This window comes from Alosa alosa, chromosome 14, assembly GCF_017589495.1.
Source record: "Alosa alosa isolate M-15738 ecotype Scorff River chromosome 14, AALO_Geno_1.1, whole genome shotgun sequence".
Lineage (NCBI taxonomy): Eukaryota > Metazoa > Chordata > Actinopteri > Clupeiformes > Clupeidae > Alosa > Alosa alosa.
In genome coordinates, this window is record NC_063202.1 from 17931673 (window position 1) to 17951512 (window position 19840).

Here is a 19840-nt window from a genome sequence, read left to right on the forward strand (position 1 = left end):
GTGGTAGAGCCTCCGATCCTCGACATCTAGAAAACAGAGTGGCTCTGGCATAGTGTTGTCACGATACCAAAATTATGACTTCGATACAATACCTTCCATAAATATCTTGATACTCGATACTGAAACGATATCCAAATCCTAAAATATCTGGAAAGAAAGGACGCAGGCCTCCTCCAAGTGTATTCAGTCATTTGTGTTGAATTTGGTGCACTTTTGGTCAATTCTGGGTTTTAAACTTCTAAACTTCCTACTTAATTATTATTTTTGTAGTCAGTAAAATAGTAGTTTGTGTGTGATTAAGTCCTTTATTGTTTGTTATAGCTCATTTATATTGTGTGGTGTTTTGGCAATAATTACCATTAAATAGCGAAAGTAGACTAGATCAAGGTCAGTGTTCAAATTACTGCATGCAAATCACTTAATGCTATGCAGAAGAGCCTAATCTTAAGGCCATCTGATGTAGGCTACCCTAGGCCTTCCCGTGTTTATGGGATTTCTTTGACAGTTGCAAAGGGGGAAAAAGTGAAGATGTAAGTAATTTAATAAGTATGTTTCAACCACTCAGGTCTTAATCAGATAGGCCTACACCATTATCTGTTGCAATATCTGTGTGTATTTCTACATTAGGTATATTTCTTTGATAGTTAACATCATTTGCTACTACATAACCAATACCAAATAACAATACAAAAGTGTCTTACAAACTTTCCTGCATACTTCTTAAATGTGCTGCAGTCAGATGGGTGTCCTAAAGACATAACTAGATCTTGAGCATCTATTACCAGTGTTGAATGAGCAGTTTTTGCAGTGATCACTACTGGACATTCCACATTGCTAGACAGCACTTGAGTGAGGATAGACTTATTTCCACTTCACAAATAACCATTGCCATCTGCAATAGCTACAGTACAGGGGCATTAATCAGTTCATAGCTGAGGATTTGCCCTAGATCCACTTCCCTTTCAGCATCATATGCAGTAATGATGCACTGGAGAATGTTTCTTTTTGTTGCACTATAAAGGATATCTTGTCTAATTTTTTTGCAAATAATGCAATCTCCATAGCACTCTTCAACACTCCTCAAACATGCACACTCTTCCATTTCTGCATGACTGGAATTTGAATGATAGGAAAGAGCACCAGTGAGAAGTTAACTAGGCAAGCCTTTACAGTAAAAAAAACAAAACTGTAAATCCTCTGTAAAGACCGACTGTCCTTGCCCTTAAGACTGTTCATAATAGTTAGTGACTAAGGACTTTAGGGCTGCAGCTATCGATTCTTTTTGTAATCGATTAATCTAGCACTTTATCGATCGATTAATCAGATAATTTTTTTTTGCATTTTTAAACGACCAAAACAAATAATGCATAACCAAAATGACATTGCTGTAAAATGATCAAGCAATTGGCACAGAGGTATTTATTCTAACTCCAACATTTGGCTCCAAAACTAAGCCCATTTATTGCAATTTACCCATTTAGTGTTTATAAGTGCCAGTGCCAACAATTAAATAATGTTCAAAATGTTCTCTGTAAATTGCAACCTCTTGTGCATGACTTAGCTGGGTGAACAAAGCTGTCCATACTATGTTGTGAAGTGCTGGGAGGGAGAAGAGGGGAAGCAATTTAATGTATTAATATGCACAACAGGTTTCATGCTGTAATCTAGACCTGACATCAAAGTAAATATCTTTTTTTATGTAGATTTCTACACCTGCAGCATTAGGCTACTAACAAATAATTTCACCATTACTAAAAAAATAGCCTACAATAAGGCTACTAACAAATAATTTCACCATTACTAAAAATAGCCTACCATTAGGCTACTAACACATAATTTTACCATTAGGCTACTAAAAAATAATTTCTGGGGTGAGCCTATTTGCTATGGTAACCTAGCAACCTGTGTGTGCGCATGCGTGCGGTGCGTGAGGGAAGATGAGGGTGCATGCATGTGAGGGGTTCTTTTTTAGGCATACAGTCTTGCAATTGAACGTGAATAAGTTTACTAGGCTACTTACAAACATCAAAGCTAAACATTATATCACGACATCGCTACAAATATAGTATGTGATTAAAATCAGCCAAAATCAATGTAGGCTATAGGCTACGTAGCTAGATAGATAGGCTAGATAGATAGGCTAGATAGATAGATAGATAGATAGCCTACATCATAGACGCTTGAACAGCATGGAGTGGATGTTTTCGGTTCAGATGCTCGTTCTTTTCCTTTTTGAGTATGTAATGATCCCAAAACTTTACTTGAAAACTTTAGACATTCTCTGCCATTTATGGACATCTCAACTCCGCAATCACGCCAGCTAAATTCATAGGCACATCATAGGAATTTAACGAGGCTTCGAGGCAGAGTTATTCGAGTAACTCGATGAATCGTTTCAGCCCTAAAGGACTTTCTACAGAAAAATGAGCAGTCACCTACTATTCTATCAATTTATCTAAATGTCTTACTGAATTTTAGCTATTATTTCCATTTATATTTTAATTTTAGCTTATTTTAATTTGCTACTTGAGGGTTATTGGGGTAATTCCTGTCCTATCCTACAACATATCTGATACATAAAGAGTATATTAATGCATTGTTTTTTGCAATTCCTGATATCTTATGGCAAAACCAAAAAGTATGTAAATTATGCTAATTAGCAAGCTTAAAACTCAAAATTGAGCTTGGTAAACAACATATTTGAATTCAGCACCCTCAAATTGTGTGAAATAGCCCCTTTACCGACTTTTCCTCAAATTTGCCAACAGGACTTTTTCTGAACGTTTGTTAGCTATCTGCTCTCCCTCAATAACCAGCAGGCCACTGCTGCCGATGCCATGCTGTGAGAACTTTTCTTTTTCGCAACCTGGTGTTCCAGTCTGGAACACAGCCTTAGCTTACATTGTGCTAGTGGGAAAGACAGCTCATCTGCCTTTTAGATGTCAAAATGAAACTGAATAGTAGAACAAGCCATCTATAAAAATGACAAAAAGTAGCTTATTGTTAATGCAGGAATAGGTGAGGCTGTTAGCATGCACAACACTATCTTCACCTTACATGGGAATGGGGAAACAGAATGAGGCAACTGCCCTGCACCTTATCAGAGAGCATGACAGGCGTGGGAAGATCATACACTTGACAGACTGACTTGTACAGAAGGCTATTACAGGAAACTAGCGGGGAGGGGGAGGCCTGGCATGGACGTGCCATGTGTACCACAGGATCAAACAAAACACACCTGGACTTTCACTTTATGCCACTCCAATTACGGGCAATACCCTGTGACAAGCATCTTTATAGAATGCCTCAAAAGGACATAAAAATGACTTGCATAAAAAAGTAATTTGCATTAGTCTTACATAAAAAAAAAGAAGAGTTATTCATACATCTTGTTGTGTAACATCATAGGATAACTAGGCGTTCAACTTTTATTTCGTTTTTTATCATCCAAACTAAATATAAAACGTATCAATTCAACATCTCCCTAGTTTTATGCAAAGCCTGTTTATCTAATATGACATGTAGGACCAGTAACTTATGCATGGTGCCTAGGAGTCAAACCCATGACCTTGGTGTTTAGTCCCATCATTAATCCCTTTCTCATGTTGTGAATGTGCAAAAAATAAAACCTTGGCTGAATGTGTGCAGACAACCTTGAGGACAAGCCTCTGGTTGGCAGGGTGTTGTTAAGGCCTGCTTAGTCCTATCAAGAATGCACATCTAGAAGCCAGCTCACTACACAGGCCCATAGGGCTTGGTTTCTGAGTGGGAGCCGTAAACTCACTGGAGGGCGCAGATGCTGCCATTCAACTTCTTGGTGGTCCGGGCCTCCGTGGCAGGCGGGCGGCTCAGGAGCACGAACATTCGCGAGGTGTACGTGGGCATGGTGCCCAGCTGTTGCGAGAGCACTGGGCTCTGAGGAGGAGAGTGTCTGAGGTGACCTGGATCTGGCTTCTTAAGGCCGCCTCACCAAAGGACTAGTTAAGGACGGGGTGGGGAGGAGGCAGGGGAGGGGTGGATAATCTGAGTCATGCAGAGAGAGGCATGCAGCTTAACTCACATGCAGCTCACAGGTAACCTTACCTGTTCACTGGCACCACCAATGTCATATGCACAGTGAGACTGGATCAAGTCAAAGTCTTACGCAAATGTCAGGCTTTTTAGGCAGCATGAAATATAAGTGGGAGGTTATCCAGAAGTTTTATGTAATGTTTCTACTTGTCGGTTCTACTTGTCGGTTCTTGAGGGGGAGATAAGTGAGCTGAGGAAGGACATTATCCTTTACACGGATCCCACGTAGGCCCTGGCTAAACCATAAGAGACTTGAGTCAACACGCCGGTGTCTGTGCGTGTGACAAAGAGTGTCTTTGTGTGTGTATGTGAGTGTTGCCTGCAGAGTTTGCTTCCATGCTGTACGTGAGCCACTTCACATCCCATTACTTACACACGCGTGCACGCTCCCTCACTGACACACGTACACACACACAGACACGCACGCACACACACACACACCCACACGTCAGCCACTCACGCACACTTTCCAGGGCAGGAGACAGCCAATGAGTTGTGAGCCAGTGGTGAACGAGCCTCTCGCCTGCTCTCTCCACTGATGGGTGATGAATGTTCGTTCATGTTCTTCCCACTGCAAACTCACACTCTTATTTAAATCATGTTTGTGGTTTGGAAATGGTACCCAAAGTAATTGGGCGTTCATCCAAAGCCAAACCAGAGACAATGTTTTTAAATGACTCTTCTTAAAAAAAGTCAAAACCGTCAACAATCCAAACCAAAAGAGATTTAATGCGATCCAAATGAGTCAAATGAGTCATGAGCCAAAAACAGCACCCCTGGCCAATACAGTGAACAACATGACAGTAAACATGAAGCATAAATCTCAGAGATAAGCTTCCAGCAAAGCCGAAAACTCTCAATCAACACATTAAATTGTCTGCAGACAAAGTACAACATACTTGTAACGGTGTTTGAGGTAGGGATGACACTCCAGTCACATGACCAAGCCTTCATTCCGGAGTCGGCTTCCAAAAGTGACAAACCACGCAGTCACACTCTCCAACGGAGCATGGCTAATGAGTCTGTTGCCATGACGACTATTGATTTTTTTTTGTCTTTAACCTCTTTTCAGGCCTCCAAAACAAGTTCTGCCAGTGGCTTTCAGAGGGACTGTGTATGAGCAGTCGTGGCCTCGGCTCCATAAAAGCACAAGTGTCCGGTTTCCACAGCAAGCCCTTAACGTAGCTACTAACGTAGCTCCATGGGCACTGCATTCTCATTATTGCCATAATATAGGCTACCTATAATTAGCATGAACAGCTTCTTGCAAAACTGTGTCAATGGCTATAACTAGGACATTGCTTTGCTGTAAGCGGAGCTGAAAGTGTATCCAGACACTTACTTGGCTAAGTAACTGAGAAACAGTAGGCCTAACAGTGACAAGACCAGAGATCTGCTCTAACCCTGTGTAACCTCTCTCAGTGCAGTAGTCAGAACACTTCCAGGCTGCATGGTAGTGATGTGATACGGGGACCCCCAGGTCATACTAGGCCTCCCTCTCCTCACAAAACGACCCCCCCACCCTGACAGCAAGGCATGCTTTACACATCCTGCTTTAGACTGCGCTAGTAATCCGTGCAAATCCCTCCCTGCACACACACACCCATCACTGTGTGTTAGCGTATCCACGGCTCCCTCTCTAGCCGCTCACCTTCACTCTCCCCTAGTGTCTTACCATCTGTCCTTCTCATTTCCCTCTCTATGGCTCTCTCTTAACATACACCTCTCCTAGCACACAGTAGACCTACTGTCTCTTCTCTCTTCTCATACACTTTCTAAGAGCATGTCCTTCCACACTCCCTTCGGTGTTCTTCTTCCTGTTGTAGTTCCTTCTCTCACCTGTAGAGCTTCCTGCTCCTCCATAGCACAGTCAGGCCCCTGGAGGCCGTCACACTCCTCCAGAACAATCCCAGGGTGCCCTCTGTCTCCTCTACCCCCCGGGCGAACGTGCAGCAAGTGACAGCGCTCGAGAGAGACCGTGCGGGGAGTTGTCCCGTCAGCTGACCCACAGCTGGTGTCCTGCGCCGGTGCCACGGCTTTGCAGCAAATCCTCTTCCGCTCGGAGTAGATAAACTGCCGCAACGGGTGCAAAGCTCCCTCCATGCACCCCAAACACCACCTGCTGCCGCCGCCACCACCCCACGCCACCAGAAGCTCTGACCCAGCATAAGTCACATGTGAACGGGGAGAGCGTCCATGCCAGTCCCCCTGATCTGACTGCTGACCACCGGAACCTACTAGCTAGGCCTGCCCTCAACAGTGGGCTCATGTTACTGGGTAGTTGGACTAATAATAGCCCACAGCAGAGTGTGAGTTTACATACATACACACCACTGGCATGCAGATGGGGGTATGTGTGTGTATGTGTGTGTGTGTGTGTGTGTGTGTGTGTCCATGTGGGGTACCACGGCATTAGAAAAGCATACCTACATTGTAATGCATACCTTCATACTGCAGGGCTGTGGTCACACACACACACACACACACAGCAGCAGCTGAAACCAGCTGAGTCACCCGCACAGCACTGGACCTGATGCTGCACCAATACTGCAGTCCAATCTACTGTCTGGGTGGATCTAGTCACGCTAGAACAAAAGGACTTGCCATACACACACACACACACACACACACCTTACCAGGCTATATCATGACACAGGCCTAAATTAGCATACAGTATACTGCCATCAAATGTCGGCGGCATTAGCATCATGGTTCTCTGCATCAGTGGGGATCGACTTACAGTACATTCAAGACATTCAAGTGACTCTTAAAGGGACACCAGGCAAGCCTGATGCTTTTTCTCTACAAAACTCCCCCTCGCTCAGTCTGAAGCTCTTTTCCTTTTCTTTGCGTCTTCAGTCAAGGGTTTTCGCTGCTTCTTCGCCGGCTCTGCCATTATACACACGTTTGCAACAATCTCTAGCGTTTCGTTAGCCTGCCTCTGTGCTGTAAACTGATCCTGCTTCGGTCGGCGGGTAGGATACACCGAACTTGCAAGTGGGATATTCTTTCTACAGGCAGTAGGGGCGGGCGAGAGAGCCTTCATTCGCCCCGTAATGAGTCATTTAACCATATACAGACTTACAAAGATGATTAATTAACACGAAAACGTTGCCTGGTGTCCCTTTAAGCACATACATCCCTTCCATAGTAATGAGTAACATCTGACCTGTGAGTCAGTCTTGGGATTTTTACACTCTCAACTACCACTTCCTGTATTAATGTGCAGTGCGGTTTCATTGGTTTTTTTCTGCCTAGCATCTCCAGGAAATCGCCATGTTGCACAGGAAGTGACATTCACCCAGAGATGACAACCATCGCCTACGTGCAGTACTCTGGCAAATGTGGCGCAGTGTGCTGAATGCTAGGACATGACTTTAATAAGCACGTAGCTTTGTTGCGGCCTACTCACAAGCACGGTCACTGAAAACAGAGGGATGTGATTTTGGTCCGCGCACTCTATAGAAATTGAAATTCGACACCGTTTATAGACGGACTCATCCAGGCCTCATTTTGGGAGAGGACAGGCGGGGTTGGGGGCCGTCTAGTCCGCTCCCTTCCGTTAAATGCCTCACGGAGACGGAAAGACTTCCCGGTATCGGGTAGACCCGAGCCAGCAGCAGCGCTCGCCTTACATAAGACAGGAAAATACCATTGTAGTCACTGCTCGCCATGCAAACATCTATCTAAACAAATAGAGATCAGTGGGGTATATACACGAGGCATGAAAACCGTCACGTAGTCAAACTACCTCTGCAGTGAAATGACTCACACGAGCCATTACTACGTGGAAACGACTATTACATCAAAGACTGCTACTAGTTATAATAGTTCACTGACTGGCTAAATTTTATCAAGGTCACATGATTCCATACGGAACAAACTGGACCATTGATTCAAAAACAATACGCCAGTGCTGCACTTATGTCGTATTTTAGCTGCACTAACACTAGCATCCCAGTCTAGGCATAATGTAGAAGGCTATGGACATTTTCCGGCAGAGTGTAGTGCTATGCATCGGATGCGCCACAGGTCACGTTCTACTCTGCGTCACATTTTCCTGAGCAGGAGACCACAAGAGCGCAGACTGGCCAATGGAATCCTGCATTGAACAAGCAACCACACCTTTGAGGCGAGATCTAGGAAAAATCTGCTCTATGGCCAAATACTAATATGAGAATAGCAGCCTAACAGCATTTGAATACAAATAAAGAGAATCAGGCATAGTAGGCCAACGTTAACTCCGTCCTCTGAAATACAATCACAATTTTAGGCTACTACTCCAGCAATTACAAAGAGAAAGGACGCCAGCTGGCTTCCTGTATGCAGCATGTTCCTGCTACAAAAGGAGACCGCTGACAGACAGAGATCACCTGCGTGACGTTAGCTCACTAGCTTAACAGTAGCTGGCTAAGAAGTAGTTCTGTACACACCTATTTAGTTTAAACTGTGAACAGTGAGGCTAACGCTGGATATTGCCAAAAGGCATGGTGCTTTGACTATAGGTGTGGCCTTTAACAGCCAAACAGGTTAATTCACAAAAGACAACCACAATTCATATGAACAAGTCTTCTAATAGCCAACTCACCTTCTCTGAAAAGCTGAGGGGTAGCAATGATGCGCTGCAACTTCCAGGCAGGCAGTGTGGCTCAAGGTGATCCACTTAACTGACTGGTACTACTTCTTAAGTGAGTGTATCGTGACGTATACATGCGCAGAGGATCAAGTAGGTCTTTCCAGAAAAGCGTCGATGTAATATTGTAATGCCTATTCATTCAGATGACTGCATATTTGTTCTTCTAATATCCACATAGATTCCCAAATTCATATTTCTAATCGAATGGAATGAAAACTATTTAGATGTCTGAAAATGTAAGGGTGGAAGGTTATCAGGAAGACAGCGACAAATGTGCGGCTCTGACAGTAGCCAATCAGAATTCACGTTCGTGTTTCAGCAGCATGGTTATGGCATGTGACTAAGGAGGATGCGGTAGTCAGAGTAAAACCAGAGCCCTAGGCATATTCTCTGGTAAAACTCAGTTACTTAATTCTGCAATGATACATTGTAGGCTGTGTTCTGAAAACTCACATGCAGCGTTATGACTGAGTATTTATATAAACTATATTTTGTGAAATGGACCAAAAACATAGTCTCCGTAGCAACATAACGAAATGTGTTATTTTGTTGGCTTTTACGCAAGATAATTGACTGGCTAACACCGGCTAACCTTCAGGACACAGGCAGCTTTTGTACCGAATGCCTCTCAAATTGAAACCTTTTGAGCAGACAGAACCTTGAAGGGGGAGTCAAAATCCCTTTAATGAGATGCACACACGACCCTGCACGTACACCAGCAGGGAGACGTGCGATTGAATGGTGGAATTTTAATCTGAACGATGGCATGGTTCAAGAGTTGGAACGTTCACAGGCGTGTCTTGATTGAACTGATGCGCTTTGCCGGTAGGAAATGAAACGAAAGGTTCGGGGGCATTGTTATCTTCTCAAGACTTTGTTTACCCTGATCACCTATATTAGAGCACAATTTCCAAGAGAAGTCTGTATCTCAAAAAAGCCAACAACACAGGCCAACAACAGCCTACTCTATTCGCAGTGCCGCTGCTATATCACGCACTGTGCGTATTGGTGCGAGGGCAAAAGGGACGGGGGATCATAAACTTTATAATATCCGTTTAATTGGGAACGCATCTTGAGCGTGCAAGAGAGGGAGTGACTGGTTCCAGCTTGCTTGTCAATGTTGGTAATTACATCTCCTTTTTAATAAGGAACTTTTAAAAGGAAATCATGAAGGCAACAAATACGAGGCGTTAAGCGGTTCTCACAACTGACCATTTAAACTGTGAGAGGGCACTTTAGCATTGGCTGCACTCACTGTGATTTGGAAAATGGACGAGAATAAAAAGAGTGGTCTTTGCCTTAGTGGAATTGGTGAGTATTAAAGTCTTCAATTATTCGTTCCCTTAAACTATGGGACACATGATATGCCGATTGAAACATACTCCACTCAGATAGCTAGGGGGCTAGGCTCTTAATTCCATTTTCATTGCAAACAGAAAATGTCTAGCTATAATGCAATTAAAATGCTTCCATTTTCAAAGCAACGAAGGCTGTTTATACAGCAAAACTGTTTTCGTGTTTCTTTTTTGCGGGGTACCACACAGCAGTTATGCTTAGGGCAACCAAGTGGACAGCAGTGAGCGGCCCTATACTGATAATGGTATAGCCCTGTAGTGGGCGCATGTGAGTTCCTTTAGGCTACCACAGCTCATTTACAGCTTTATCTTGGTTAAATCATAACAAATAAAGGTCATAATCCGTTCAACCTTGTGTATTAAGAAGCTTCCCTCCCAGAAATTTAGGAAATTGAGTAACACCTTGGTACACCACATAATTACTACTGAGCTGTTGCCCCAATTCTGGGTGAGTCAACCTGTGCTTACCAGCACTATTTTCTCCAGACAATCTGGCATCTGGAACGGATGTAAAACTCCCTGTCCTCTACCGCTCTGCTGCTTTTATTATAGTAATCCTATATGTAGGCTATACAAACATGAGACACTCCTGACAAACAGCCTACTAGGCCTACTGCATGTTCACTAGGGTCAGTCTAACCTTTAGTGGTATTTATTTGAATGACACAACCATAGTAAAGCCCAATTTATAAGCTCATCACATAGACGTCAGTGTGTTTAAAATATGATGAGGAGCTTGTGCAACTCTGAGATTCATAACTTGTGCTTTGGCTCCCCCTTGTGGTTATAAGTAAACACAGCAATGCTCCAGAAGTAGTCACACATTCAGCAGATGCCTTTTTTCCAGAGCAATGAAGGGCAAACAAAGATGTCAGTGTTTGTCATAGGCAAACATGTGCATTCAATAGTGGCTGAATGAATAGAACTGAATGGCTTAGTCAGAACTGCAATCATCACTCTATCATACTTACACCAATCTTACAGATACAGTTAGTTTACACACCTACAGTCTAACGAGATTTCGGAGTTGGAGTAAATCAAAAAAGTAGAAGTAACTGGTATCCCCTCCCCTACTATCATACTACAGGGGTGTATATGTATGGATATGTTTGGTTACTTATAACAGCCACTGGTCACTGCCAAATGTAGCCATTCATGTTGTACAACGAGGGTCATTCCGTGCCAAATCAGACAAAGTCCAGGAAAATTGTTGCTGCACCGTCTCAGATTTTGCTCAAAGTTTGTCTACCTAATATTTATGTCCCAAAACTAAGACCTGTAAAATATGTTTGTTCAATTCCAATGTTTTCATTTTTTTACACTCTCAGAAATGTCTTATCTTGGAGGCCATGTTTGGGCATAAATATCTTGAAAAGAATTATTCCTAGCTTTCCCAAACTTTGTAGAGTAGAAGAGAGACATGTTCTCAGTTTGATTGGACTGTTAAATGTTTGTATTGCATGCCCATTAGTTTAGTAAGGCCCTAGATATGAAAAACAAGGGGTAAAACTCAATGTATTTATCTATGGTACAACATTGCCACTTTATACACTAAATGTCCATACACTGAGCTACTTTCACATAGATTTTCAAGTGCCTATAATATTGGTACAACATTAATACAGTATGTAAAGAAAAGAATTATGATTGATACCAAATGCGTACAAAAACAAGTTTATAATACCCTTAAAGGTTGTGTCAGCGATTTCAGGCCCAAAAAGGCCCAAACATAAATGATCACATTCATCTTCTCTTTCCTAATGATCAGCTAGCTGCTTGTCCCATAAGCAGGCCATCAAAAAAACGCGTCTCTGTAGGCAGCCTAGGCTCAGAGATCTGTACACAAAAACAATTGCTACCAACAAGGGTTGGCAACCCCTCAAAGGCAAAATAAAGTTTTTGAACCAATAACCGACGAGATGTGCGTTTAGGAGAGTTTCAATTGCAGGGGAGGGAGGGGGAGGGAGGGGGAGGGAGTAGCGAGCTAGCTCTCTGTTTTGTTTAAACATCAACAGAAGTGACGTATCCCTGCTATCACTGATACAATTTTTAATATCACTTTTTTGCACTTTTGGCCTTTTAGAAAATCAATGAGAATGCCATACAAACTTTTAATGCTTCAGTCTGAGAACATGCTTGTCCTACAAAGTTTGGGCTCCCTATGAATAACGCTTTTCATTATATTAATGCCCAAACATGGCTTACCAGACAATTTGATGTTCAGGCAGTAATTTCAAGGGCTAAGACTGATATGAAAACATAGGATTTGAACAGAAATATTTTACAGGCCTTGGGTTTGGGACCCATTCTTGATATAAACAAGATCTGAACAAAATCTGAGACGGTGCAGAAACAACCTTATCTGATTGGACACAGAATGACCCACAGGTGAACCTGTCAACGTCTTCTCCGCTGACCTTCTGCCCCACATACTGCTTACAGCAATAACTCACATGTACAAACACAAAATTAATATAAATAATAATGCAACTACTACAAATCACATACTACAAACTAATGTGGGAATTTGGAACGTAGCAGTTAAAATAGCCTACAACCATAACTTGTTTTGTATATCTTGGCTGTATAATGTTACACATGCCATTGCGTCTCAGGCTCAGTAATTGTCCTCCAGTGTCTCTTATCTTCGTATGAGAAGTGCATCATAATTCTACTAATCAGCTCTAGACAGATCAGTGCTGTGGAGGCTACTCCGATAGTTATTAACAACTCTACACTGCACGCATATGAACAGTAGCTACTCGGACTATTTGTTTGATGTTGTTTAGATAACTGGCCCCTCTCAGTACTGGGTCCATTTGGTCAACAGCAAGCAGGAGCTCATCTACAGTGACCACATGTTAATCATCTCACTCTCTCTCATCCCGCAGTCAGTGTGTCCTCCCACAAGCTCTTACTTAACAGCCCCCCACACACACACACCACCAACACCCCCCACCCTGGTGCCCCCTACTGCCAGACTCACCTGCATTCCTGCACCACCACTTTCCCACCTCCACTGCTACTGCCGCTACCCATGCCGACACTCCTCTCTCTCTCTCTTTCACACACACACACGTTTTCTCTTTATCTCTCTCTCTCTCTGCCAAGGCCTCTCAAACTTGTGCCAGCTCTTGGCTTCCTCACAATGGCCACCTCTTCTTCTTCCTCCTCCTCTTCTCCTCTCCTCCTCCGGTGTGTTTCCTCCTCCCTGATCACTCTCACGCGCGCGGCCCCAGGTGAGGGACAAACCCACAATCCAATCAGTCCAATCAGCCCCTGGGACGGGACGGCCAAACCCCTTATGGCTGCCAAAGAGCATTAGCATTAGCCTCCCCTCTGCTGGGCCAGCTCTCCTCACTGCCTGGAAATCCCACAGCAAATCCCACCAAGGCTCTGAGAGGACTGGCCTGAGCAGAGAGAGAGGAAAGTGGGGGAGAAAGAAGTAATGAGTGTTCTTCAAGAAGTGCAGAGTCATGTTTTATTCAGTGTTTTTTTGTCTGTGTGTTTTGAAACTCCATGGGTTTGTTAGTGGTGCCACAGTTCGTGTTTTGTGAGAGTGAAGAGAACCGTTCGCTTAAGCAAAACTCATGCATATTATGATGATAAATAAATAACATTTCCTGTGACAGAAGTTTGATTTCCTCCTTTGCATATGGGAGCACGTTTATTTTGTTCTGACCTTTAAATCCATTCACCCATGCCTAATTGAGTAACTCACACAGAGGAATGTGGCTGCTTGTAAAATTAAATCATTCAGTCGAAACGGAACATCAGAACTTGTAAATGGTCAAATGTCTCCTTAACAGGAAACCGGGAGAAGAGGAGCACTTTTAGCACTGTCATCGTCCTTCTGTCCCCTGCAGGTGAGTCACTAAATAGAACACTGAACACTCTTTCCAGTAGCTAATCTCTCTCTCTCTCTCTCTCTCTCTCTCTTTCTCTTTCTCTTTCTCTTTCTCTCTCTCTCTCTCTCTCTCTCTCTCTCTCTCTCTCTCTCTCTCTCTCTCTCTCTCTCTCTCTCTCTCTCTCTCTCTCTCTCTCTCTGCCCTGGGTCATTACTTACCTGAGTTTGCTCAGCTAAGCAGGTGAACTGTCATTAAGGACAGCCACTGGTTTTGATCTAAGCAGCCACTGCCATGCACTTCACAGAGAGGCGTTTTATTAGAGACCAAAAGCAAGGAAGGTGACCTAATGGACCAGATGATAGTTCTGGTCTGAAGAGCACAATCAAATTAGTCATGCACGTGCACCCATATGCACAGTCTCTCTCACTCTCTCTCTCTCTCTCTCACACACACACACACACACAAATATGCATGTCTACACACATGACTCATCCACATACATACTGTGCATCACCACAGGGTGAGAGTAGAGTAGAGCAGAGGAATTTATGAAGAAGAGGTAAACATGTAGGCCTATTTGATATTTTCATGTCAAATTCTAATTTTCTAAATATATTCTTTCACACAAGGGGTATAGGGTTCACACACACACACACACACATACCACATACATACACATATTAACACACACACACATGGTTTTATTATTTAGCAGACGCTTTTGTCTAAAGTGAATATACACATGCACAGATACACACACACACACACACACACCACATCAATACACACACACACACACATACTGGGTCCAAGAGCAAACAGCCATTTTCCTCCATCTCTGTTCCACCTGCAGATTTCCCCCTCCCTGGCAGCAGCAGCAGTAGGGACAACCCAGTCAGCTGCAGGTCACATGACTCCCCGTCTGCCTCCGACTGAGCATGCTCAGGCTGCTCTGTGTTGTCAGGCAAAAAATAAGACAGCAGAGGCAGTAGAGATCTGCAATAGATAAACACATAGCCCCTGTTGGACGGAGAGGGAGAGAGAGAGAGAAAAGAGAAAGAGAGGAAAATCTAACCAAGGACAAAAAGAGGGAATTCAACCACAAGCCGTGAAATGGTGAATTTGCGGCTGAGCTTCACAGAGGTGTTGTTTTAGAGGGGGGATGTGTGTTTCGCCGTAGCCGAGGACAGCTGGAACGGGTCCTGAAGCAGGAGCGTCCGGAAGCGGAGCAGGAGCAGCATCAGCATCAACACCCCAACCCCTCCTCCTCCAACCAAACCCTGACCCCCCTCCCTCCATCTCCTGAGGAGGTAAGAGAGAATGGATGGGGCAGCGATGCCTGGAGGGTGGAGGAGGAGGAGGCACTGGGAATCTCTCTGTGTCTATTGTGTGTTTTGCGTGTGAGAGAGAGGGACGTTTTAACGATGTCAGTGTCCGTGTGTGTGTATGTGAAGCAACAAGAGAGAGCTGGGGACAAGCGTCGGAGGGTTAGGAAAGGGATAGAGGGAGAAGACAGGGGGAGGGAGGAGAGGAGAGATGGAGAAAAGAAAGCACGAAAGGGAGGGGGTGGGGGGTTGTTCTATAATGGTAGGAGGAGGCAGGCGATGCTGCTGAGGCCGGAATGGTAGGTGTTGCTTGGATACAGTGACATCTTAGAGGCCTTTTTCTATTCAGAAACAGAAATGAAACAGCTGTCATTATTCGTATGCTCTTTGATGTGGGAATTATAAAAGATTAGACACGATCTGCTGAAGGGGGGGAGGGGGTGTATGGCAGTGTGTCAGTGAGGGTGGGGGGATGAGACGAGGGAAATGTAGGAGCTGAGGACTGAAACAAAATGGCTAAAATTTGGAAAGACCCAGTGCCTGAGTACGGTGGAGAGGAGGAGGAGAGGGGGACAAAACAACTTGATTATATTTGTTATCTGGCAGCAAAGATGCTTTTGAATTATGAATTATGGCTCCCAAGGAGAGAGAGTGTGTGTGTGTGTGTGTGTGTGTGTGTGTGTGTGTGTGTGTGTGTGCACTGTGCACACAAGTGGTGTTACATCAAATGTTTAGATTTTTATACATTTAATGGAATACACTTCATTTAGAAAATAATTTAATTTCTCTAGTGCAGCATTTGAAGATAGCTGTGCAACATTGCAAGACAAAATGTGTTTATAATTCATATACATACAGACCTAATGATATTCCTAAAGAATAATAGCAATAATAATAGTATTTTTAATAAAGGTAACAACATTAGAGCATTTTTTAATGCAGCTTTGTGTGAATGTTTACAATTTGCACATTTCTGAGAGGGTTGCATTTGTTAGGTTGTTTGTTAGACTGTGTTGACAATCTCCCCACTCATGAGTTATGACTTTTTTTTAATTGAGGTTGTTTTTACCTTATTGGATGTACTTCCTGGTACCTAATTATGATGACTCACAGAAATTAATAATACAAAATTCTAAAAAAAAACAAACAAAAAAAAAACATTTGGACCAACACAGGAAGCAATATAATACAGTTAATGATGTCCCCCGGAGTTAACACTCACGGATGACTGGCTGAGTAGACTATATGCGGTAGCATAGAGAGATTCTTCATTTTTCTTTTTGGAGTCACACTACATTTCTATTTATTTGAGATAATACATTGTTTTCTGAGCCACATTGTAGTGATTGCTAATGGCAATTATATTGGTAAAGCCTGCTAATCAAATAGAAAGTGTAAATCTACATATTTAGATTTATGACTTATGATCATATTTGTTGTCATACCATCCTCAGATGGTTTGAACTTGAACCCGTAATCAGCAGTTACATTTTTAATGTGTGACAAACACTGGCTGTTAAATAAGAATTACATTACCAGCAACAGAAGCCAGGCAAATCACACTTTCCCACTATTATATAAGTAACTGCAACATAAATGGAGATTTTCGTGGAATGTGTAAATGTCCCCATAGCAGAAGGCCCACTCAAAAAAAGGTAAAGAGAGATATCAAGAGGGAGAGAGAGCACACTCTTAAAATGAATGTGTTGAAAACAACACAACTTGCATTGTTTTTAACACATATCTGTGTCCAGATAGAGATAACACAGTTTATGTTGTTTCCTTTTTTATTTGTCACACAATATGTGTTGAAAATAACACAACTGGCATTGTTTTTTTAACACATCTCTGTGTCCAGATAGGGACAAAACATTTGTTTTAAAGGTGCAGGAGAGGGAGAGAGAGAGAGGGAGAGGGAGGGAGAGAGAGAGGGAGAGGGAGAGAGCCTTGCTCCCACACACCCTCCACGCTGATTAATGAAATCATGACATAAGGCAAAGATGGCTGTTGCTAGGATACATGGCAAGGTGGAGTGTAGATAATTAAAGTGTCTGTGTGTGTGTGTTTGTGTGTGTGTGTGTGTGTGTGTGGATTGACGGATGTTGCAAAAGAGATGGCACAGAATCTGGATTTTGCCACATGGCACCACTGAAGAAAAAAATCCAACAAATAATTTTTTCCCCTTTTCAGGCACAGAACAGGACACCACTATCTGAAGGGAAGACCCTAAAGGACCTCACTCACTAAAAGAGAAAAGGACCCCACTGGTTACCAACATTTCTGGACGTTGCTCCATCTCACCGGAGCTTTTAGCTGGAATGGATGCACAAGGCCGAAGCCTGACAGAACAACCACAGTGAATGGCAGATTCAATGGTAAGAGACCCACCAACAAAAGGATCCCCTGATCTATTAATCAGTGTATCACAAGGCATGACTGAGTTCTTGATGCGCTTAGATAGAGTGCTGTCTGTATTCAGCTGTTTTCTCTTAACACATGTGATGTCGGGCATAAAATGTAGCAGGACAAAAATAGCTTTTACATCCTGAACTCGGTGGACCCACCTGAAGGGTTTGTGTTGCATTTCTGTCAGCATGATGAAAGTGTTTTTCTGAGAACTGGAGAGTGGGAGAGAAAATGAGAGAGAGAGAGAACAGAGAGTGTGTGAGAGAGATGATGAGAGAGACAGAGATTCAGTGAGATATTCAGAGAGAGAGAGAGAGAGACAGACAGACAGAGGGAACAAAAGAAGTAAGAGGGAACAGAGGCCCAGAATATTGTAGGAACCATTCAATATATATTAGTGGTCAGGCATTAAAGTTTACAGCAATAGTTTAAGTAGTTTAATTCAGATATGCATAATTTGCATAGTTCTCCATATAACGCTTGTTCCAATATGAAGGAGCATTTCTGACCAGATCTATTTTGTTCCTTTCTATTTTAGAATTATAGAATTTTTATTATTTATTTTAAATATTATGAGGGGCATACTTTGACTTCTACTTAAAATGTAGGCACTCTTATCCTCTAGTAGTCTACTATTGACAGATGCAGTGGTAATTCCTAGCTATGATCTCCTCTGCACCATAGCTTAAATATTATTCAATTGCTATAACTGTAGCTCTGTAGCTTAATAGCTCTGTAGATTAAATGTTATTCTATTGCTGTAGCTGTAGCTCTGTAGATTAAATGTTATTCTATTGCTGTAGCTGTAGCTCTGTAGTTTAAATGTTATTCTATTGCTGTAGCTGTAGCTGAAATTTCTTGAATTTCCCCTTGGGGATCAATAAAGTATCTATCTATCTATCTATCTAGCTAGCTAGCTAGCTAGCTAGCTCTGTAGCTTAAATGTTATTCTATTGCTGTATGTCGCCTTGGATAAAAGTGTCTGCCAAGGTAATACATGGAAATGGAAATGCATTGTGATTAATTGCAGATAAAATGCAAGAATTTGTATCACATTGTAAAGTTGCTTAGAGCTGTAATACATAGCATCTCCGAATCAACATCTAAAGGCTGCATGTGTGTTTATTTTCCACAGGATGTCAAAGGCCAGTACTGGACTGATGAGGAATCTGATGGTGACAATGAGTCCGAGCAGTTCTTGTATGGCATCCAGGTGAGAGAGGACTCATGACCAATACTCTCTCATAGTTATGCACACATACACACACACACACACACAGAAATTACTTTGATCTGGATGTGACATCACAAGAAAAAAAAGAAAACTTGATACAGCCATCTACCATCTAACAGTATCAGGAGGATTTGGATAACCAAAGATTTTGCTACTCGGGCTTGTTGAAGAAAGCCCACAGTCTTGTCTCCCATAATAACAGGCTACAACAATGTGTTCTAATATTGCGTGCTAATATTCTAATCAGATTAGTGCAAAAACTCTTTTGTCTCCCAAGGCCCAAGGCTCTTTTGGCAAATCAGACAGACATGAAATGCAATTATCTCAGGGACGCCACCCAGAAACATGCGTACACATCACTGAGATTAAAGACGGAATTGTTTGCCCAATCAGTGCCTGTTACAGACAGTCCCTGTCCCATCTCTCTCTCTCCCCCTCTCTCTCCTTCTCTCCCTCCCTCTTGCTCTCTCTCTCCCTCCCTATCTATCTGTCTCCCTGTCTGTCGTTCATTTTTGTGTTGTCTTTGTGACTATCCCTTTCAATCTCGTTGTCAATGCAAGTGATTGCTGTTGTCAATGCAAGCTTCTAAATCATAAAAATCCACCTAAAAACTGATATTTAACCTACCATCATAGCAGACCAGACCAGAGAAGGCCATAAGCACGTGTGTGTGTGTGTGTGTGTGTGTGTGTGTGTGTGTGTGTGTGTGTGTGTGTGTGTGTGTGTGTGTGTGTGTGTGTCTGTGTCTGCAGGGGAGCTGTGCTGCCGACCTGTACCGGCATCCTCAACTTGATGCTGATATCGAGGCAGTGAAGGACATTTACACAGAGAGCGCCATCTCTGTTAGGTAAGCTACTGTATACACCCTACACACACACAACAAACCCAATTTAATAATATGATTAGCCTGTCATGTGTACACTTCTGGTTTTGGCAGAATATAAAGTAATGAAAAGAAAAATGTG

At 42.8% G+C, this 19840-nt stretch overlaps 2 protein-coding genes across 10 annotated transcripts in view; one reads left to right on the forward strand and one right to left on the reverse strand.

Moving 5' to 3' along the window:
* Window positions 1-13159, reverse strand: part of pkma (pyruvate kinase M1/2a) — a 31242-nt gene extending 18083 nt beyond the window's left edge. For 2 of the 4 annotated variants that reach the window (XM_048263323.1, XM_048263322.1), the window contains exon 1: window positions 5911-6254. In XM_048263323.1, the coding sequence (XP_048119280.1) occupies window positions 5911-6239 (329 nt within the window). In that variant the 5' untranslated portion in view covers window positions 6240-6254. Of the gene's footprint in view, window positions 1-5910; window positions 6255-8659; window positions 8758-13048 lie in introns of those variants that run through there. The other 2 variants (XM_048263324.1, XM_048263325.1) reach the window with 2 other exon arrangements.
* A 1612-nt stretch (window positions 13160-14771) lies between these two features.
* Window positions 14772-19840, forward strand: part of LOC125307381 (protein mono-ADP-ribosyltransferase PARP6) — a 25504-nt gene continuing 20435 nt past the window's right edge. For 2 of the 6 annotated variants that reach the window (XM_048263327.1, XM_048263329.1), the window contains exons 1-4: window positions 14772-15220; window positions 17426-17610; window positions 18777-18854; window positions 19628-19722. In XM_048263327.1, the coding sequence (XP_048119284.1) occupies window positions 17596-17610; window positions 18777-18854; window positions 19628-19722 (188 nt within the window). In that variant the 5' untranslated portion in view covers window positions 14772-15220; window positions 17426-17595. The remainder of the gene's footprint in view (window positions 15221-17425; window positions 17611-18776; window positions 18855-19627; window positions 19723-19840) is intronic. The other 4 variants (XM_048263331.1, XM_048263328.1, XM_048263332.1 and 1 more) reach the window with 3 other exon arrangements.